At 52.6% G+C, this 22,724-nt stretch overlaps 1 protein-coding gene across 16 annotated transcripts in view; it reads left to right on the plus strand.

The window, feature by feature from the left end:
* The window catches only part of TACC2 (transforming acidic coiled-coil containing protein 2), a 213,385-nt gene that overhangs the window by 159,893 nt on the left and 30,768 nt on the right, over positions 1-22,724 (plus strand). For 11 of the 16 annotated variants that reach the window (XM_058697977.1, XM_058697987.1, XM_058697989.1 and 8 more), the window contains 4 exons: positions 1,391-1,536; positions 12,448-13,744; positions 17,743-17,803; positions 18,962-19,160. In XM_058697977.1, the coding sequence (XP_058553960.1) occupies positions 1,391-1,536; positions 12,448-13,744; positions 17,743-17,803; positions 18,962-19,160 (1,703 nt within the window). The remainder of the gene's footprint in view (positions 1-1,390; positions 1,537-12,447; positions 13,745-17,742; positions 17,804-18,961; positions 19,161-22,724) is intronic. The other 5 variants (XM_058697990.1, XM_058697981.1, XM_058697983.1 and 2 more) reach the window with 1 other exon arrangement.

The raw sequence follows: 22,724 nt of genomic DNA on the forward strand, positions 1-22,724 counted from the left end.
CACATCCTCCAGTGAGCTAGCTAGCTTGCTTTCCTTCTTTCTTTTCTTTTCTTTCTTTCTTTTTCTTTCTTTCTTTCTTTCTTTCTTTCTTTCTTTCTTTCTTTCTTTCTTTCTTTCCCTCCTTTCTTTTTCTTTCTTCTTTCCTTCCTCCCTTCCTCCCTCCCTCCCTCCTTTCTTTCTTTCTTTCTTTCTTTCTTTCTTTCTTTCATCCTTCCTTCCTCCCTCCCTCCTTCCTTTTTCTTTCTTCCTTCCTTCCTTCTTCCCCCTCTTCCCTCCCTCCTTTCTTTCTCTTTCTTCCTTCCTCCCTCCTTTCTTTTTCTTTCTTTTCCTTCTTTCCTTCCTTCCTTCCTCCCTCCCTCCTTCCCTCCCTCCCTCCTCTCTTTTTCTTTCTCCCTTCCTCCTTTCTTTTTCTTTCTTTTTTCTTTCTTTTCTTCCTTCCTCCCTCCCTCCCTCCTTTTTTTCTTTCTTTCTTTCTCCCTTCCTCCCTCCTTTCTTTTTCTTTCTTTCTCCCTTCCTCCCTTCCTCCCTCCTTTTTCTTTCTTTCTTTCTTTCTTTCTTTCTTTCTTTCTTTCTTTCTATTCTTCCTTCCTCCCTCCCTCCCTTCTTTTCTCTTTCTTTCTTTCTCCCTCTCTTTTTCTTTCTTTTCTTCCTTCCTTCCTCCCTCTCTCCCTCCCTCCTTTCTTTCTTTTTCTTTCTCCCTTCCTCCCTCCTTTCTTTTTCTTTCTTTCTTTCTCTCTTTCTTTCAGTCAACAGATGTTATTCACTGCCTTTTGGCTTCAGCTCAGAAATGCTGTGAGAAACCAGATTGGCTGCCATCATGGCCTTGAAGCTCGTTAGATGAGAGAGACAATTAACACAATTAGAAGGTGAATAAATCCATAATAAGTTGTGAGAAGCTCTGGGAAGGAAGGGCAGCAGAAGAGAATGACAGGGTGGAGAAAGGCCATATGAGATTTGGTTTCGTGGAGTGGGGATCCTACAGCGTGTTGGAATCATGGCATTGAAATGCGTTCCTGGGAATATCAGTTTGAGTGAATTGGTGTCAGTGTTGACCAAAAGATTCCCCTGTGTTTGTATTTGCCACTAAGGCCAGAAATAGGAATTTTTCTTAGAGCTAAGTTTCAAAGCATATATCATTTGGGCACAAAGCTGGTGATAATGAGATTCCCTCTTGGGAATCATGAGGGGAAATGATTTTGCTCACGTCTGTCCTGGAACAGTCGAATTGGGTGAGCCTGATTCTAGCAGTCTCGGGTGGGGGGTCAAAGTCCTCACCCCCATGTGCAGTGGGGGCCACACGTCCTCAGCAGCACTGACCCCTGGCCCCTCGGAGCAGACTCAGCCCTGGCCCCCACCTAACCTTGCGTTTCTCCTCTCTTCTCTCCATCAGGAGTTCTGACTCTGAAGAAGCATTCGAGACCCCTGAGTCGACGACTCCTGTGAAAGCCCCACCAGCCCCACCTCCGCCGCCCCCCGAAGTCACTCCAGAACCTGAGATCAGCACACAGCCTCCTGTGGAAGAGCCAGGTAACCAAGGTCAGGTGCTCCCCGGGGGAGTTTGGGGGCAGCCCTGGGCTGGGGCAGCTGGAGGAGGGCACCCACTCCAGGGGGCCGTCACTGGGGCTCTTTAGACACTCCCAGCCTCTGGGGCCTCTGCTCTGGGCTGTGTTTTGTGAATGAAAACTAAGAGTGAGCAGATATAGTGGATTATACGTATGGGGGAGGCCTGTGGAGAAACCACCTGGCATCCAGAATTGGATTTGATGGGCCAAGCGGGTCTGGGAGGTTTCTGTTTGGGATTCTATCTTGGGTTCTAGTATGTGGCCCTTGGGCCCTGTAAGAACACTGGTTCTGTCTGGACAGCCCGCATGAACCTGCATTTTTATTAAAGACCATAGCCCCCATGGGCTTGGGAATAGAGATAAGCGGTAAATGGGAAAGAAGAGAAAGCCATAGATAGCCAAACCCGCTCGTGGATAGTTCATTATTCCTCGTTAATCACAAGTTACCTGATTTCATATCACTTTCTTCCCTAGTGTGACTTCAAACATAGACCTTTCCGTGCCTTTCAGATGTGGTGGTTCCTAGAGGTGGTGGGGGCGGGGGGGACGACAGAGCTCATTCCCCAGCCTGCCCACCTAGCTGGTGCTCTCTGCATACATCCTCCAGTTATACTGCAGGGGTGGGACCACCTCCAGCCTGAAGGTTTAACAAGACCTGGAAGGAGATGGGGACTGCCAGAAATGGCCCCACAGGCTGGTCAGGGGCCAAGTGGTCCCAGAAGTATGGCCCCCTAGCCTGGTCAGTGGGCCAAGGGGTCCCAGAACCGATTCTACAGGCTGGTCAGGAGTCAGGTGGTTCCAGAAATGGCCCAGCAGGCTGGTCAGGGGGCCAGGTGGTACCGTCCCGAAACCTGGACTACCTATCTGCTTTGGGCCCTGTAGTTTAGACGGCCTCACTCTGGCTTTCCTCCAGCCACAGCCCTTGCTATGTGGTGGGGCTGCCTGGCCAACCTCCCCTTACACCACATTGTGGATACCTGGGGGCAGCCACTTCCTGGGCCCGCCTAGTCCCCTTCTCATGGCCCATCTTCCCAGGGCTGACTGTACCCATATTTGTACCTCTCCGCCAAGGAGGAACCAAGGATGGGCCTGGGGCCTAGAGGTGGGATGTCCACGTACCTGTGCTCAAGGCCACCCCAGGTGAGGGATGGGGCTTGGGTGAGTGGAGAAGGAACAGGCTGATGGCCGGGACTCCGTTCATACTCTTGCCCTGGCCGGGAACCAGGTGAACTGTAAAATAAAATGACATTTTGATCTTGATGTTGGTTTTACAAAGAAATGGGTAGAGTTCTTTATACCTGCCTGGGTTCAAACAGACCCTTACTTTAGAAAGGGTTGACACTCCAGGGCTGATCTGCAAGCAAATACACTCCCTTGCCCTGGGGGGAAAGGGTTAGGACCATTTTTAGGGAGGGCAGATGTCTTTGCTGCTGTCTGGCAAGTGCAGTTTTCAGATTCTCCCATCTTGGACAGCTCATCAGTTAGTAGTGTCTGATTCTGTATGGCCAGTTCTAGGTGCTGGACCCGAAGAGGGGAATTCTTGTAATTTATTTGATTTTGAGGTGGAGAAGGAGCCAGGCCTGCTGAGTCTTAAGCATTACCATTTTTTCTTTCATACTGGAAAGCATATAATAATTCTCTCCCTATAATATTGTAAAAACTAATCATGGATGACAAATAGATTATAATTCCTAGGTCAAACGTGTGCATAGGAATAAACGATTCTTTTTTTGTGTGGGTACAAGTCATGCCCATAATGTGTGGGGCACTTTAGGAAAGAATTTGGCAGAAGATGATGGTGTATTGCAGTGCACAGACCATCCCCACGCACCAGGGAGTGACCAGGGAAGGCCATTGCTGAGAGCAACTGTGCACCTTTCCAGAATTTCCAGCCACGTATCCTTGCTGCGTCTGGGGATGGTTTACTGCTTCTTTTCTTTCTGTGGCCTGCCCTTGTTCCTGCTGCCTGGCTTGCTTTTCAACAAAGCAAAGAACAGTCTGCATCCTTAAAAACAAACTCACACACACAGCACCCGCCTCTTTCTGAGACGCCAGTTTCTGAAAGAATGAACATTGTAGGGGATTAAGAGATAATCCCCACCCGGAAGGGGTTGGAGCTGGTAATTGCCACGAGTCACAGCCCCACGGAACTTTTGATTCCACCAGTTGGAGTCTTTGAACAGGGACTTTACGCTTCTCCTTCTCAGAAAATTCCAGGGGAGCTAAATATATGTGGATTACACAATACGGACTCTTACGGTTGGGATTGTGACTGCTTAACGCCCCCCTGGCTTGGGCTGTGCAGAGATCCATTTGATTTCCTTCAGTTATTAGGAAAGTCTGCCTGTCCATTCTGCAGACAGCATGGGGCACAGCAGAGGCCTGAGAAGGCGGGAGTGCCTGCTTTCAGAGGTGGCTAGAGGGGAAGAAACGTTCCTTCGGAGAACCACAGGAAAGAAAGGGCAGAGGGGGAATGTCTGTTGTTTGGTTTGCCTCTGCAGAGTGCCTGGGATATTGCTAAAGGGGCCGGAAGAGCCACATGAAATAATAGACTAGACCCTCGGCTGTGAATAAAGACATGATTTGCGCTCCGGGAAATCCACATTGTACAAAACAATCAGCTACCTTACCCTGGGTCCTGCCAGCTGTTTGTGCCCCCTGGGACAGAAGATTGGGAGATACTGTGTGCTCACCTGTATCTGGCCCTCTTTGGGGCCGGGCCGGAATGAAGCTTGTCTGAGCCCAGTTTTCTTGTCCGGAAGAACCTCCTTCCCTTTCTGACCTTCCCTGGTTCTGAGATTGCAGCGCGTGGCTGCTGTATGTTGGCCATGTTATCAGAGCTCAAAGCCGGTCAACGAGGGACATAAGTGAATGCCACATAATTAAGTAATAGCACCCGCTTAAGCATCCACCGTGTGCTGGGCCGACGCTGGGTCCTTTGTGCGTTTCATCTCCCACTCAGCCGAGACTCATCCCCTGTGCTCACGGCATCTCTGCGCGTCTGGTAACAACCACCTGCTTCCCCAGTGAGATGCGGGGCTTCCAGACCACGCCCTCCATCTCACAGCACACGAGGGGCTCTGGGATCGGAACCCAGACCTCTTGACTCCCTTCCGTTTGGGGACAGGGCTGCTCTCCGCCGGTGGACTGAGCTGGTGCATTTAAGTACCCCGAGGCAGGGGATGGGCAAGCAGTTGTGAGGTGAGCAGCAGGCAGATGGCCAGTGAAGGAAGCACTTCCATGATACCAGAGGTGGACTCCTCCCGTGGTTGTCCTCCCTTCGGGAACACTGCTCCCCTCCGGGATAAAGCCTGTTTTCTTACCCTCGCTGGGAGACTGCCCAGCGCCGGGAAGGCCCACACTGGGGCCTTGGAGGTGACTGGAGACACTGCCCTGCGTGCCCTGGGTCTTTCCTCTCTGCCCCATGGAAAGTGTGGCCTTTGCCGAGGCAGTGGTTTTGTTCCACACAGTGGTTCGTGGCCACCGTCTTCAGATTGACTCAGAAAGGAGCTCAGCACACCTAGTGGCTTCTGTCCCCACAGGGGACCATGGCTCCGTACTCACTGTCACTTGCCTTCTTCTCCCCTGAGGTTGCTCTGCAGGGGTGTCCCCGCAGAGAGATAGGAAGGCATCCGGGAGCCCAGCCTGGGGCAGGGGCACAGGGAGTGGGTGTCACTGTGGCATGTGCAAGAGTTGGGGGCCCCCCGGCTGCCACGTCCCAGTGCTGCTATACCCTGTGCTACGTGCTTCTATGGTTCTCCCTTTTCAGCCTCACAAGAATGCCTGATTTACAGCCGAGGTTCAGAGGAGTCACAAACGGGAGGAGGGTGGGCATACCGAGAACCTGGAGGGGCCCTGAGCCTCTGGACTCACACTGACTTCCCTTAATGACCTCGTCAGGGGATCTGACTGCACTCAGTGTCCAGCACAGTGGCCCCTGACGGCCCAGTGAGTCACAAGAGTATCTCAGGATGCTCGTGGGCCCCACACACCTGGGCAGGTGGCTCGCTCTCTACTGGGATGAGTATAAGCTGGGCTCCATATATGTTTTCCTGTTATGGATGCCTTTTAAAAAATATTTATTTATTTTTGAGGAGGGGGAGAGGCAGAGAGAGAGGGAGACAGAGGATCACAGAAGAGCTCTATGCTGACAGCGGAGAGCCCAATTCAGGACTCGAACTCACAAACTGTGAGATCATGACCTGGGCAGAAGTCGGACCCTTCACCAGCTGAGCCACCCCGGTGCCCCTGTGACAGATGACTTTTGCTAAGAATAGAACAGGGGCACCGGGGTGGCTCGCTCCTCTGGTTAAGCACTCGACTCTTGGTTTCAGCTCAGGTTATGATTTCATAGTTGGTTGTGAGATCGAGCCCCACGTTGGGCTCTGTGTTGGTCATGGAACCTGCTTAAGATGTTGTCTCTCTCTCTCACTCTCTCCCTCCCTCCCTCCCTCCATCCCTTTCCCCCCCTTGTTTGATCGCTCTCAAAAGAAAAAAAAAAAAAGAATAGAACAACAAGTAACAATTGTGAGCATTTTCTTTGTAGCAGCCACTGTCAGAAGCATGAGCTCTAATTTCTGTAGCAGCCGGGAGGTGGTACCGGGGCCAGTGACAATGAGGCACAGTGGGGTTAAGAGACTTTGGCCAGGGCCACCCAGCTGATCAGCGGCAGAGCCCGGGTTTATGTGCCTGTGGACTCGTCAGCCCAGACTCCGCTTGAGTCAGAACTGGGTTGTGTGGCGTCATCCTAGCGATGTGTCTGGATGCTATCTCCTTTCGCTTGTACAGAAAGCACTTTTCCGGAACTGCTGGTTTCATGCCCACCGTTACGCTTGAGGGATGGTGGGAGGGAAGTCTGGGGACACAGAGACTGAAAGGAGCAGGAGTGGCCACTGTCGGAGTCACGGCGAGGTTAGTTGTTAGCTGTTAGCCCTGCTGGTACCTCTGTCAGCCTCCTGGGAGTGAGCCTGGCCAGGGGCGGACGGGGGCGTGCCTGGCAGGCAGCCCTGTGTGAGGAGAGCCCCGGCGGGGCAGGGGGAGCAGGCAGGGGGGAAGTGACATTCCGGGCGCTAGGCAGAGCCGGGACCCAGCCCCCAGCTGCACAAATCCCAGCTTTGCACACTGCCCTCCAGGGGCACTGTGCCCCCACAGTGCTCCTGGGTGCCGTGGGGTGAAGTCACCTTTTGCTCCTCCTAACAGGGCTCTCCTAAGAAGTGGTCCTAAGAAGAACCACTTCCATCTAGCTGCTCACAAGGCGGGGTCTGGTGGGAATAAGCCGGTTTTCAGAGAGAACTCCCTCTTCAGCCTTTGGCATCTGAAGGGAGGTTGTGTGTGATCAGTGCACGCGTCCAGGAAATAGCGCGCACAGCCCCACTGGGTTGGTGGGGCCGGGGTGGTGGTCCTCAGGACACAGCAGGGTCTCCGTGGGAATCTGAAGATCCACTGGGTTTGGAAGAGAAGTCGACTTCCCACGGGCCTCCTGCCTCTCTTGCTGGCCAGGCACACGGGCTGCCTCTGCGGTCACTCCCGCCCTCCCCGACGGCTCACGTCTCAGAGGCAGAATCCCCACAGGTGATCAGAGCTGGCCTCAGAGAGATCGATCCAGGCCGATCCAGGCTTCTCCTCCAAACCATTTCTGTGGCCAAATACTCAGCTGTGGCCCCTGGAGGTTTTCAGAGCTAGGATAGGTCCTGATAGGGCACAGGTGAGGTGAGCCAGCCCAGCCCCCCCGACTTTCCCTCTCACGGCTGCCCGTGGCACCTGTGGAAGTGGGGGTTCGGAGCCCCCACTCCAGCTGTGCCAAGCTGCTGCTTCAAGTTGGAGCCGGGAGGCTGGGGTTTTAACGAGTGTCTGGATGTGTCTTACGATAGGCGGGTTTGGAAAGTGCTGAATTCTCCTGGACTTGCTCTGAGTGGCCCACGGCTGCCAGTGAAATGCCACATGAAGACCAATAATGCTCCATTTAGATCTCGTTAGCCTGCTTAAAATGGAGATTTTTGCCAGAATAAACACTGTTAAGTGCAATAGATTATTGTTCAGGTACCCAGAAGATGTAAATCTATGCCCCCTGTGGATGAGACCATTTCCTTTGGTCTGTTGGTTTAAGGTGAGAGTGTGTGAGCGCTGGGGTGCCACGGGTTGACACGTTTGGTCCTCTGGGCCCACGGATCCCTGTCCAGAGTTGGGGGCTGGGGCGGGGGGGGCGGAGAGAGAGGCACCAGCACAGCTGGCAGTAAGTGCTCAGTTAGAAACGGCCCCACGAGGCTGCAGAATGTGGCCTTTGGAGATGGTAGGGTGATACCAGTCAAGTGTCCCTTACTAGCTTTCTCTCTTTCCTTGGAAATCCCTCTCGTTTCCACACACGTTTGTTTTTAACCTTAGCTTGGGGATTTGACTGCCCCGCACTGGTGTTAATGGATGACATTGTGTTCCCCCAAATCCTTATGTTGAAGCCGTAGCCCCTAGTGTGACAGGACCTTTAACGAGGTGATGGAGGTTAAACAAGGTCATAAGGGTGGGGCCTTAATCCAACAGAACTGCGTCCGTGTAAGAAGAGGAAGAGGCCCTTGGGGATGAGCTCCTGCGGAGAAAAGGCCGTGTGAGGCCACAGAGGAGATGGCCATCTGCCATCGAGAGGTTCTGTGGTACTTTGTTATGGTGGCCCGAGCTGAGTGATGCCTTTGGGAACCCCCCTAGCAAGCCTCCATATGACGAATCAGAGATGCTCTTTTTGTTATCAGACTGAACCAAAGCCTGGAGCCTGGGCAGGCATTGCCTGGGTCTACACCGATGGGGCGCACAAGGAGGAGGAACCCAGATTATTTGTGGAGCGAATGAATGAATGGTCTTCATGCAGATACAGCGAGTGGAATTTAGAAATCTGGTAGGAGGGGCAGGGAACCCAATCAGACCACACTTGCTTTGGAAAATCAGGGCCCGCACATGGCAGTGACCTTTTCTCGGGTCTGTGAAAGCCACCTTGCCCAGGATTCCTCTGAAGAGCACTTAGAAGCCCCCCCCCCTCCCCCCAGCCCCATAATGGGCCCTGTGGAGCGAGCTGCATGAATACCACGCAGTAGGACAGCAGTTCTCACCCAGGGGCTCTTGTGCCCCTCACGGGGACATTTGGCAATTTCTAGAAACGTTCTTGGTTGTCACAGCTGGCATTGGCATGCCGGTGGCATCTAGTGGGTAGAGGCCAAAGACGCTGCTAAACATCCTGCAGTGAACAGAAGGACCCCTTGCATCAAAGAACTAACTAACCATCCCAAAATGGCCACAGTGCCAAGGCCAAGAAACCCTGCAGCAAGATCAGGTTTCCTGGCCCATGAATATCGGTTCTAAAGAGGAAAGAGTGTTACTCAGGCAGGGACGTTTTGGTCTGGGTCAAACAATGAGCAGATGGTTAAGCTGCATATCTGCTGCATGTTGCATGATTCGGGGGGACCCCTGACATCGGAAAGACCTCGGAAGGCACGAGGCAGCCTGAAAAGAGAAGAGGCAGGCGGCTGTGGATCTTGCTTTGGGAATGATGGAAGGGCCTGAGGTTCTTTCTCCCTCTTTCAAGGCCCACTCGAAAGCACCTGTTCCACTGGGTCCCCTGGTCTTTCTGTGGCCTCTGTGCCGTGTGTCCGGGCAGGAGGATGGGGTGCTTGAGGGTGCCAGGTCCTGGAGGAAGCAGGAGGGAGTTGGTTTAAGAAAGAAGCAGGGGGGGGCGCCTGGGTGGCGCAGTCGGTTAAGCGTCCGACTTCAGCCAGGTCACGATCTCGCGGTCCGTGAGTTCGAGCCCCGCGTCAGGCTCTGGGCTGATGGCTGGGAGCCTGGAGCCTGTTTCCAATTCTGTGTCTCCCTCTCTCTCTGCCCCTCCCCCGTTCATTCTCTGTCTCTCTCTGTCCCAAAAATAAATTAAAAAAAACGTTGACAAAAAAAAAATTAAAAAAAAAAAAAAAAAAGAAAGAAGCAGGGGGCACCTGGGTAGCTCAGTTGGTTAAGCATCTGACTCTTGATTTTGGCTCAGGTCAGGATCTCACGGTTCCAGCGCCCGCTTCAGGCCCCATGCTGACAGCACACAGCCTATTTGGGATCCTCTTTCTCTGCCCTCCCCCACTTCTCAAAATAAATAAACATAAAAAAAAAAAAAAAAGAAGCAGGGAGGAATCTTCTTCTTTTGAGATGGAAAGGAAGCAGGAGTGTTTTGAGGTGAGGGAGGCATCTTTCAGTGGAAAGAGCTGTGAAGTTTCGAGGAAGCTCTCCGTCCATCTGCTCCAAGTAGGGCCTGGGTGGCGCTGGGCACCGAAGAGATGAAGAAGTTTTGAACCATGAATAGATGTGCTTCCAGAGGCATTTTTTTTTTAATTTTTTTTTTCAACGTTTTTTATTTATTTTGGGGACAGAGAGGGACAGAGCATGAACGGGGGAGGGGCAGAGGGAGAGAGGGAGACACAGAATCGGAAACAGGCTCCAGGCTCCGAGCCATCAGCCCAGAGCCTGACGCGGGGCTCGAACTCATGGACCGCGAGATCGTGACCTGGCTGAAGTCGGACGCTTAACCGACTGCGCCACCCAGGCGCCCCGAGGCATTTTTTTTTTAATGTTTATTTATTTTTGAGAGAGAGAGAGAGAGACAGAGCACAAGCAGGGGAAGGGCAGAGAGAGAGGGAGACACAGAATCGGAAGCAGGCTCCAGGCTGTCAGCACAGAGCCCGATGTGGGGCTCAAACCCATGAACCAGGAAATCGTGACCTGAGTGGAAGTCAGACGCCTAACCGAGTGAACCACCCAGGTGCCCCTAGAGGCGTTTTTGGAGTCAAGAGAAAGTGGGACAAGTCCAGGGAGAGCAAAGATGACCAGACCAGTCCCTGAACTTGGGAGGCTTGGACTTTCCTTGTGATGTCATCCCCCGCCCGCACCCCCTCCCCCCAGCACTTCCTCTCCCAGGTGCTTCAAGAGAAAGATATGCTTGTGAGCAAAGTTCCGGAAGCACCGTACAAAATACTCACGCCCTGGGCATTTGCAATAGTGAGCATGAATTGCTCTGAGAAAATCTACAGCGACAGGCCGGTTCAGTGTTAGCTGAGCATTTCCCAAACCTTGTACATTTGCTGGGATGAGGCATAGAGAGGGCTGACAGATTCAGCAAATAGAAATACAGGGCACCCAGTTAAATCCGAATCCCAGATAAACAAGGAATTACTGAGACATATTGTATACTAGAAACTACTCAGTTATCTGAAATTCAGCTTTAACTGAACATCCTGTATTTTATCCAGCAGCCATCCCAGCCGGGCACGGGGTGGGCGTTGGGGGCATGACCCCCATCACTGAAACCCAACTTTAGAGACACCGTCCCAGGCCATACCTGTGCTGACTCTCCCATCCCTTCTTCTGCAGACCTCTTTGCAACATTTGTCTTCCTTTGTCCAGTGACATAGTGTTTGTTCTCTGGCCACTTTCTGGCCTCCTGACTGCCCAGGAGAGCTGTGAACCCAGAAATGCATGAAAGGCACCACCTGGCACGGGGAGAGCCCAGGGTAGCCAAGCCAAGGCCAGGCTGGCCAAATCCCCATGGAACGGTGGGGTCATCGGGTGATGGAGCATTTCGTGGCCAACATGTAGGGTGTGTGCGGCATGTTTTAAAATAAGGAGCAGCCTCCGTGGATGGCAGTGGCTGTGGCGGTGGGGAAGCCAGCAAGAACAGCAAAGCAGGGCGCCTGGGTGGCTCAGTCGGTTGAATGTCTGACTTCGGCTCAGGTCATGATCTCAGGGTTCACGGGTTCGAGCCCCGCGTCGGGCTCTGTGCTGACAGCTCGGAGCCTGGAGCCTGCTTTGGGTTCTGTGCCTCCCTTTCTCTCTGCCCCTCTCCCACTCGTCCTCTGTCTCTCTCTGCCTCTCAGAAATAAAGAAACATAATTAAAAAAATAAAAATAGATAAATAAAAGTGTTAAAATTGTTTTTAAAAAAGCAGCAAAGAGAGGAGAGGGAATGGACTAGAGGTAAGGCCAAGAAGAGGAGCATGGCAAGCAGAGTTGGAGGGAGAGATTATAGGGGACACCTGGCATAAGGACAGGTGGCAAGCAGGGCATCCTCAGCCCTGCTGCAGTGGCCTGGGGGCCTCCACAGAAAGGCTTCCAGTTGTTCCTCACAACAAGCTCCGAGTAGTCAAAAACAGGCTTGATGATGCTAATGGCTGTCTTCCTCTCCCTTGCTTTAGTCACACTGGCCTCTGAGGTTTCTTTAACACGTTAGCGTGCTTCTACCCCAGGACCTTTGCACTTGCTGTTCCTTTTGCTTATGATGCTCCCCTCACACCCCTACCAGATATGCTCCTGGTTCACGCCCTTCCCATGTTTCTGATCTTTGCTTAAGTGTTTCCTCCCTGGAGAGCTTTGCCAACTCCTTTATTTTAAAATTGCAGCACTCGTACCCTGGCTTTATTTTTCTCCATATCACCTATCACCATCTGGCAGTCTGTGCATTTTGCTTATTTATTTCTTAACTGTCTTCTCCCCGAAGGATGTACCTTCCGGAAGGGCAAGGATTTTTGTCTGTTTTGTTCATTGTTGAATCTCCGACACCCAGAATGGTGCCTAGTCCCGACTGGGAACTTGGTAAACGTTTTTGGAATGACTGAATGATTTGAGCTGTCCCCCAAACAGCCCGCGTCACTCCCATTTGACAGATGAGGGACCGGAGGGTAAGCCTACCTGGGGTCTGGAGCCAATAATGGGTGAGAGCAGACTTGGTGCCCACGCACCGCGCCCACCCAGTGGGGGCCCGGGGGTCCTGGGGACTCTGCCTAGAGGGCGGTAGTCTGGCACGAGATGAAAGCAGTCCAGTGTCCTGTGTCCTTCGTCCTTCGGTGACTGCTTTGTCTCCTTTTCCTCAGGATGCGGTTCTGAGACAGCCTGTGTCCCCGATGGCCCACGCAGCGGCTCGGTGGAGGGGAGCCCCTTCCGCCCCCCGTCACACTCCTTCTCTGCCGTCTTCGATGAAGACAAGCCTATAGCCAGCAGCGGGACTTACAACTTAGACTTCGACACCATCGAGCTGGTGGATGATTTCCAGACCTTGGAGCCCCGCTGCTCGGACTCTAAGAGTCAGGAATGCAAAGTGAACACGCGGAGGAAGTCCACGGATTCTGTCCCCGTCTCCAAGTCCACGCTCTCCCGATCTCTCAGCCTGCAAGCTAGTGACTTCGATGGTGCTTCCTGCTCAGGCAACGCCGAGGCCGTGGCCCTGGCCCCAGATGCCTACGGCGCGGGCTCAAGCAGTGCCTCCAGTACCCTTAAGCGAACTAAAAAACCGAGGCCGCCTTCCTTAAAAAAGAAGCAGACCGCCAAGAAACCCACGGAAACCCCCCCGGTGAAAGAGACACCACAAGAGCCAGTCGAAGAGAGTCCTGGCCCCAGTGAGGAGAACAGAGCAGTCGAGACCAAGACGGAAGCTTCTGCACCAGCCCTGGCAGAGGAGGCACCCCTGGAGCCTGCTGCTGTGCCCAAGGCCGCCTGCCCTCTGGACCCAGAGGGTGCCGAAGGGGCCGTCCCCCCAGCTTCCGGAAGCGGCAGAGTGCAGAACTCACCCCCCGTGGGAAGGAAGACGTTGCCTCTTGCCACGGCTCCGGAGGCGGTGGAGGTGACCCCGTCGGATAGTGGGGGGCAGGAGGACTCCCCGGTCAAAGGGCTCTCGGTGAGGCTGGAGTTTGACTATTCTGAGGACAAGGGCAGTTGGGACACCCAGCAGGAAAACCCCCCTCCTACCAAAAAGCTAGGCAAAAAGCCGGTTGCCAAAATGCCCCTAAGGAGGCCAAAGATGAAAAAAACACCCGAGAAACTCGACAACGCTCCTGCCTCACCTACCCGGTCCCCCGATGAACCCAATGACATCCCTATTGCTAAGGGTACCTACACCTTTGATATTGACAAGTGGGACGACCCCAATTTTAACCCTTTTTCTTCCACCTCAAAAATGCAAGAGTCCCCCAAACTGTCCCAACAGTCCTACAACTTTGACGCAGACGCCTGCGACGAATCCATTGACCCTTTTAAGACGTCCTCTAAAACCCCAGCCTCACCTTCTAAATCCCCAGCCTCCTTTGAGATCCCAGCGAGTGCCATCGAAGCCAACGGAGTGGACGGGGATGGGCTGAACAAGCCCGCCAAGAAGAAGAAGATGCCCCTCAAGACGTAAGTGCAGGGGTGCAGGTGGTAAGTTCGGGGGCTGTGCCTCGGCTGTGAGCCCGGGTCGTGTGCCTGGATGAACGCGGCTGCCCTAACCCTTCTGCCATCTGCCATAATGCCTCCAGGTTTGCAACACGATCCCTGTTTTCCTCCCTCTCTGTGCCCACGGTGGTGGCATTTCCCGTGCACAAATCCCTCTGGGTCTAGCGTCTTTGATCTTTTGCCTCATTATTACGTCAGTGGTTTAAGGCTTTACCTTGAGCTGAAGGCCTGACATTTGACTCTGGGGGAGTGTGGGAGATCCCACAGAGAGGGAACTCATCTGTGCTTGGGTGCCTTAACCTTTTCCCTGCTTGGCACAGGAATTACTTTTGGGGGTGGCCTAGAAGCTAGGAGATCCACCCTTCAAATAGTGTTAGAATTGGTCGTATTTGTGTCTGCCCGTTAACGTGTTCGTCAGGAGGCAAACCCAGTAGTCTCTGGGAGGCTCGTGAACGAGAGGCCTGGCCTGGGCCCTTCCTCGCACCCCAGCCAGCCTGTCATCCCTTTTTCTAGCCATCTTTTGCAGACAAGAGTCCAAGGCCCCATAGGTCCAGAAAGAGATCGAGGGAACTTGAAAGGGAGAAACCATCCCCGAAATCCCCGTGACCCCCAGGGGGCCACCAATAATTGGCTCAGCTGTCCTCAAACACTTGCCAAGTAGAGTGCCTTTAACAACCACGTGTCTGTGCTTCTGGAATTCATCTCCAGACGCGCTCTCACCTGGATGGCTGTGGGTCCATTTCCAGGACGTGGGTCCCAGCATACTGGGTGGGGAGGGTACTTAGAGCCTTTCTCCCACCTTCATGCGAAGTAGGGTCAGTAACTGAACAAGGCCACAGAGACCAGGCTTCTGGCACCAACTCAGCAGAGCAGACCGCAGCTGCTGGCCTCTCTGCCTCTGTCCGGTATGAATGGAGACAGAGTAGACCTTCTTACCTCCCATTCTGGGCTCCCCGAGGAGTTATCTTGAGAAGAACTTGGGACTTCCTGAGAAGAAGTTCTCTAAGCAGGCTCGAGTCTTGGGATCCAAGGCTCCCCAACCAGGAACCTTGAGATCAGTTTCCCAACCTGGCCCTTCCTAGAGATTCCATCGAATCTGTGTTGGACGCTTTATTTTAAGCCTCAAACAGAACTCTGAAATGCTCAGACGACAAAGCCGCCTTGCCTCATTTTTGGAACGGGAGCCAGCCTGCAGCCACTGCGCACCTCCTCCTTCCGCACAGATAGTTTGGTTATAGTCTGTCCTGTCATCAGAGCACACAGGTCAGGGAAGCCACCCCATCTCTTGTCCTCACCTCTAGTGCAGATGGCCTGGAACCCAACACGATGTGACAAAGCTCTTTGAACACCGGCATTTTAGGGGGTGATCGGAAGCACGAGAGGAAGGTGTTCTCGGACAGCCCCCTCTCCAAAAAGCGGGGATGTGGCCCCCTCTCCCAAGCAGAACTCACAGTGGATGCCTCTTGGGTCCCAACCCATCAGTAGCCAATTGTGTGCAGATGGATCTTTTTTGTCAGTTCCTTCTGTCCGTCTCTCTTTTTTCTTGTCTTCTTGTCTTAGGATGGTTGAAGATGTGATGTCTGTGTGTTCTCTGTTGTAAGTAAATTTAACGGAACCTGCCTCTTCCACTGAATGTGCTTTTCTTCCCCCTGCTTTTTGTTTTTGCTTTCAAGCTCTTTTCATTTCTTCTCCGTGGCTGCTGCTTGTGTATCTCTGTTGGGCCTGGGGACGGGGAGGCGGGGCATGGGGCTCCCCGGTAGCAGAGGTTACTTTCCTGTTTCGTAGTGATTAGCATAAGTGAAACTGCTTGGCTGTGAAAATGCGATTACCCAACATCTGCCTGCTTGTCAGGAATGGAACTCTCCTGCTTGCATATTCGATGTCTTCATCTGAAACCCATACATTTTTTTTTTTAAGCTCTCATTCCATTCTTTCATTTCAAATTGGGCTAGTGAGCGATTGCTTTCAAAGTACTGGGTGTGGCTTCACGTTGAAATAAGCATCCGGCCAACGCAGGCGGCGACTGAGGTCACTTGTTCCTGTTAACGTGTGAAGCAGAAATCTGTGGGCTGTGTCTCCTTGAGACCTGTGGGTTGACTCGGAGTGGGGCACACGGCTGTGAGAGCCATCACCAGCCTGCTCTGGGCCTGCGTCCTTGGCCACCCAGGACCAGGCTGGGTGTCGATCGGCATGCTGTCCGTGCACGGGTCACCCTGCTGGGTGTCGCTGCAGGCAGAGCAAACCGTCTCCGTGCCTGCACGGCTTTGCCCCCACGGCCAGGAGAGATGTCCTGGGTGGCTCCCGGGGGCCCAAGGACAGGTACCTTTCCTGCTTCCCTGTCTTTACAAGGGAAGCTGGCCTGGTCCCAGGGGTCCAGCAGCCCTGGGGTAGAGTGGAGTCTCTCAGGCTTGCTTCTGGCCAAGGGATTTCTTCAGTGTTTTAGAGCCATTTAGCAACTCTGAAATATACAGTTATATATTTATATGCATGAATAAATATATGCTTCAAGCTGTGACTGTATTGCTCATATGGCAAATGCTATAAGTGCTGGAAATAACCATTTCTAGTATTTTCTCATGACTGAATGCCATTGTTGGAGCGTTTTTATTGAAGAGAACACAGGGAAGGAACTCGAGTGCCAAATTGCTTTGTCCATCCAGTTATTATCTATTTATTTATGTACGTATGTATGTATTTATTAAGAGAGAGAGAGAGAGCACGAACAGGGGAGAGGGCAGAGGGAGAGAGAGAGAGCATCCCAAGCAGGCTCCACACTCAGTACGGAGCCTGATGCAGGGCTTGATCTCACGATCCTGAGCCAAAATCAAGAGTCAGGACGCTTACCTGACTGAGCCACCAGGCGCCCCCATCTGGTTAATATTTAGAGCAGGGAAAGGTAGTGGGATCTAAGGTCAGGGGATGCCCGCCCCCGCCACAAAGCCGCTGCTTTGGTGGAGGCAGGACCATACCGCAGAGGGGCCTGAGACCAGGAGTCCGTCTGCAGGTGGGAACGCTTCCATTCTGCCTGGGAAATGACCCCCCCCCCCCCCACCACCACCCCAGACCACTCAGTGGACTCAGTGGAACCACGTATGCTAAAAATGCTTTCCTTCTGACCCTTTCATAAGTCTGATCTGATTTTCCTTTGCCTCTAGTGACCTGCGCCTGCCCCCAATTATTTATATAAAGGAGAAAGAGGGAAAAGGGTTGTTAACCATGGTTGAGAATAGACATTAGAGAAATCACCTCATCCCTGAAAAGAGTTCTGGAGATTGGTTGTACAATGTGAATGTACTTTACGCTATTGAACGTGAGTGTTTAAGATGATAAATTGTGTGTTAGGTGTATTCTACTGTAATTTTAAAAAGAATCGTCTCAACCCTGGCTCTGTCTCTGGTCAGAATCTCACCCACATCTGAGGTGCAGGAATCCGTTGCACTCAGAGTTCCAGCGAGTGGGAAGGAATTCTCCCTGAAGACCCAGAACATTCCTTCATGTTTCTGCCCAGATCCTTCAGCTGTCTATTATGTGCTGTGTCGGCTGGCCAGTCAGTAAACTGGTTCCCCTTAACTGGTGTCAGGAACCTAGATCCCTGCCCCCCGCCCCGTTTGGTTCAGGCATTCTTGGATGAATCTGAATACATTAATGTCACCCAAATCTGCTTTTTTAACACAAGAACATCCGGCTAAATTTAGCTTCATTTTCTGGGCCAGCTCTCCAAAATGGCATCTCTCTAAAGATTTCCAGCTCGAGGACTCTTTCCCTCGGGGGCAGTAACGGTATCTGATGTTAAGTGGGAATGATCAGCACGGACATCTTTCAGCTGGTGTGGAGTAGCGAGGGCTGGAGGGTGGGTCTGGGCCAGATACTCCGCAGACACGGTGGCGTGGGTCCCCTCTGTGGAACTCCGGACTGTTCTGTGCCCCTGTTTGTTGTGTTGACATTTTCCATTCTATTTCCAGTGACACATTTAGGGTGAAAAGGTCGCCAAAACGGTCTCCTCTCTCTGACCCACCTTCTCAGGTACGATGTTCCCTCGATAAGTACGATTTTGCCACTCACCCGGGGAAGTTAGAGCCCATGTGTTTTGATTCCCTACTAGTCAACCGAAGTTTCTCTTCTGTTCGTCACGGGCACATTCCAGCATCCTCTTTGGCTCGTACGTGGAGGGGTGGAGGGGTGGAGGGATGGGCCGTCCCTTGCTGTTTGCAAGACACCGTTTTGATCCCTTCCCTTTGGGAAAGATCAGAGTGCGTCCCGCGAGTAGAAAGATGTTCAGCGAGTGTTAGTGGATTCTGTAGGAATCGCACCAGCCCATTTGTCCATTCTGCCAGTTAATCAGCCAAGAATGTGTATGAATTTCAAATTGAGAAGGTCCGTTGAGACACATGAATGTATGGTGAGAAAGGATGGGCTATGTGTCAAGAGCACTGGATTATGTAACCAGATCCAGGCAGGGGAGGTCAAAATCATGCCCTGAGGAAGTAGGCGCTTCGGCCCTCCCTTCAGGTGTGCCCATCGCGCTCTAACCAGCCCCTGTATGAGATCTGTACCATTATAGACCCAGGAAGGTTAGCCTCGGGCGTGTACGTCAGGCCCCCTTCTGAGCCAGCGAGGCCCCCGGCCCCGCAGACCGTACCCCGGCCCCAGGAGATGGGGCTGGGGTCCCGGTCCCAGCTCTGCTCTAGCACTCAGGGCTCCCCCGGTGCCCTGCTCAGCTGCTTCCCCTCCATGGAAAAAATCCCGCAGCCATAGGCATGCAGATCGTCAGGCGATTTTAAGGATATCGCTGCACAGGCCCTGAAGCCCTATGTAGACATAACTCGATAGTTGTGGTCATGAAAGTGCCAAGAGTTAAAGTTCTTTATTTTTCTCGGACTGAACGAGCAGGAATGCCCCCACATCACTCCGACACAAAATCCTAATTTGTCTGAAACCCTCCACCACCCCCTGTAACAAGCCATCAGGAAAGGAAAGTCACAGAGGAAAGAATCTTGTCTCCTCGGGACCATTTTGGGCAGAGTCCGAGGACCCAGAGGATTGTGATGGAGACGTGTCCTGGTTAGGGGGGACTCCCAGACCTGGCTGGGCGGGTGCAGCTGGGGACACAGAGACGGGTCGGGTGCAGTTGGGGACACAGAGACCGTATGAGAATAGCAGCTGCTTCGCTTCTGCCCCCAGGACTCCACTCCAGCGGCTACCCCGGAAACGCCGGTGATCTCCGCCGTGGTCCATGCAACCGACGAGGAGAAGCTGGCGGTCACCAACCAGAAGTGGACGTGTGTGACAGTGGACCTGGAGGCTGACAAACAGGACTACCCACAGCCCTCGGACCTGTCCACCTTCGTAAATGACACCAAATTCAACTCACCCACGGAGGGTAAGCAACTTGGTGGCCAGCGGGACCCCTACCCTGCCTCGGAGACCACTGTCCCTAGGGAGCAAAAGGCCAGGAAGGAAACTTCCATGCCAGGTAACCATGCCATGGGTGCCCTCCCAGCTAAGTCTACATTTGAAAACAGCCTGAGGCTCGGGGCGCCCAGGTGGCTCAGTCGGTTAAGCATCCGACTTCGGCTCGGGTCATGATCTCGCGGTCCGTGAGTTCGAGCCCTGCGGCTGGCTCTGTGCTGACAGCTCGGAGCCTGGAGCCTGCTTCAGATTCTGTGTCTCCCTCTCTCTGTCCCTGCCCCCGTTCATGCTCTGTCTTTCTCTGTCTCAAAAATAAATAGCTATTAAAAAAAATTTTTTTAAACAGCCTGAGGCTCGAACCCCGCTGCGCCCCCACCCCCAAGACACCAGCTGAGAGCCAGTCAGCTTAGTACACACCTCCTCATTCCCGTCCTGAGCTTACCCAAGCTTGGCTCATTGTCTGTGGCTTATGTGCCTGGGTGAATTTGAAGCACACGCCTGGCTGCAGACAGCATTGTCCCAGCCGAATGCTCAGTGTGGTCAGCCCCTCCCCAGGGGTCCTTTGGTGCCACTGCTGCTCATCAGCCCCACGGGATGGTCCACAGTGTGGTCACACCATCTACCCAAGCCCCAAACCAGAGGGTTCACTCCAGTCTTGCCAACAAAGAGGACAGTTTTCTTGGATAGACCCCCAGGCCTGTTGCTTTTCTCAACAATAGCTTTCTTCCTCTTCCACGTATTAGCTTCCAGCTTTCTTCCTGATTCTTTGGCTTGAGAAATTCACCTATCTTAAGTCAGCGCAGCATCACTGGGTGAAATCAAGAGGTTTTTTTGTAAACTGCTTATTCCACTCACGCTGTTTAGTGTCTGAATCTATATATTGGCTCCCACACTTCCTTTCCCGTTAGGAAGGCTGTGGAGGCCTGAAACCATCTCCCTGCCTGATCGTGCTCTGCCCCAAGCCCTGCGTGCCTTTCCTGCACGTGCCCCGCTGTGAGCTTCCCTCCAGCACTCGTTGGGGACTGTTGTGATGGTGCTGAGGCTCCCTTTCCAAGGTCGTGATACCCAGCAATTCAAAAACATGGAGTAGAAACCAAGTCAAGGACCGTCACACGTGAAAATGTTATCTCTGCTTTTTTGCTGCTGATGAGGGGCCACGACTTCCATTAAACACCCTCTTGCTCCCTCCGGGCGGCCACTGGCAGAAGTGGGGAGCAGGTAGTTGGGGGCTGTAGCTTGGATTTCTTCCTCTGCAGGCTCTCCTGTGATCAGCTGCTCGGTGGCTAGCTTCGTGCCCATAAGGTCTCTGAACTATACCAGTGAGGGCCATTTCATTTTGCCGGGGGCGGATTCTGGATGCCTGTCTTCTCACCATGATGAGGTTTTTGGGGGTGATGGTAGGATTCGTGGGGTCCAGAGCCGACGACTAAGAAAGAATTCTTGAAGATGTCTTTGGTGCAAAAAGGTGATTCTATTAAAGCTTGGGGACAGGACCCTGGACAGGAAGAGCTGCCCCGGGACCATGAGGACCAACTGGTTATTTACTATGGGGTTGGGGGGTAGGTGAAGTTCCAGGGGAAGTTTCCAGTGAGATTTTCATATGCTAAAGAAGACTCACAGGATCTTGGAGGCCTAGCTATTGTCATGTTAAGGTTGTTTCTCCCTCTAGCAAAGATTAGCATTAAGACTTCAAGGAGTTCCCAGAGAAAAGTTTTACTCTGCCGGCCTCAAGTATTTGTCAGTGGACTGCAGGTGATAAGGAAATTCAGTTTTATCTGCCATTTCCTTCAGCCTTTGTTCCCCACATCGCTATGGAGGGGTGATGTGGGGCTCCAGAAAACAGTCTATAGGTTTCCGGAGATTAGGCTATTGATAAGAGTGCCTTTTTCTTGTGATTTACTAAGATATTTGTAAATAGATGGAGACTCCGGGTCCTGCAGGACTGTGATCTCTATCAGTTAACCATTTGTTTTTCCCCTTTCCTTTGTTCTTGGGCATCCAGCAGTGCCTGAGGGATATCACACTTGTCCTGCCTGGGGAGTTTTGCAGGGGGGGGAGGGGGGGGGGGTTTGCAGCCTGTCAGCTTGCCTTATGCTCCCTCATCAACTACACTGCCTCTTTACAGTTTGGAGATGAACGGACCATCTAAATTATGTGAACTTGGATGTTTTGGCAATGTGAGTTCTGTGGAACAGACCCTTTTGGTTGGCTATCCGGTTGGCTTTCAGGTTGGGGTTTGGGAGACTTAACAGTGACCGTCTCCTCCCTGACCCCTGGGACCCTGGGACCTGCCCTTTGCCCCTCTCCAGTCCTCCTTTTCCTCTGCACACACACCTGGTCCACGAGCCATACTGGATGGAACCACTTTTCCCCCACGGATGCCCCCACTCGGCTGTCCCTGCAGGGGCTGCTGGAGGCAGGAATGTTCCCTGCCCTGTCTCCCACCCTCGCCCTGCCCTCCAGCCTTTCCCCGGACATCTCTGTGCTGTCTGCCCTCCATGCTTGGTCAGGGCCGCTCTGAGGTCACTCGGTTCTGTCACGATGATGCAAATACATGCATTTTTAGTAGAAAATACAAAAGCTCTGAATAGTGGCTGTTAAGCTAACAGGTGCCCGTTCAATGGTAACGTCTGTTTCTTCATCGTTAACATTGAACTGACATAGACAACTCACTAGCCTGGTGACCTCTTGGATCATTGCTTGTTTTCTGCAAAAGTTCAACAAATAGGTAAATATATATGTTTGAAACAAAACCCTATTACACCTGCCTCCTTAGAAAAAGATCGTGAAAATTCGGGCTGCCCGACCATAATTACAGCTGGCGGGCAATCGGAAATCTGTCATCTATATGAATACAGAACAGTTGCAATTTCCGGAGGTGCTGACCCTGCATTCACTTTTCTAATATAGTCTGCTTCCCTCCAGCAGCTGGATGTAGAAACTGGATACACAGGCCCCTATCAGATTGTCCTTCCTGTTAACCTCATGGGGTCAAGTCCAGCCACACCAGACACGCACCTGGGGTGCTGATGTCATCACCACAAAGAACCTGGCCAGAGCTGTAGCTGTGATTGAGACTTTGTTATGCTGAAGTCACAAATCACCGGAAAACGAAATTTGGAGTTAGAAATAATAATTACCAACCGATTTCCCAAGGGACAACAGTAAAGCAAACGTGATTTCATTTCATTCTCCCCATCCCAGAGAGCGGATTTCTGCTCTTCTCCACCTAGGGGCGAAGCGAGGAAACAGAGGCTTTGCGCTCTCACGACTTGCGGAGTGTTGCGGGGCTCATCGGTGTAGAACCGCGGCTGCCTGACTCCTAACGTCCCCACTATGCCCTTGTATGTGACCACGCACAGGCTTCCTTCCGTTGTCTGTAGAAGGAGGGCGTCGAGCTAATCGGTACTCCCCTACCTAGCTCCAAGTTGTCTTAATGGTTCAAGAAACCCGGATGGAACTCGTTCAGAGATGCCCAGCTAATTAAAACTACCTGTGCGGGCTACAGTTACACCAGCTCACTCACTGACAGTCT

Source organism: Neofelis nebulosa, chromosome 13 (assembly GCF_028018385.1).
Source record: "Neofelis nebulosa isolate mNeoNeb1 chromosome 13, mNeoNeb1.pri, whole genome shotgun sequence".
Lineage (NCBI taxonomy): Eukaryota > Metazoa > Chordata > Mammalia > Carnivora > Felidae > Neofelis > Neofelis nebulosa.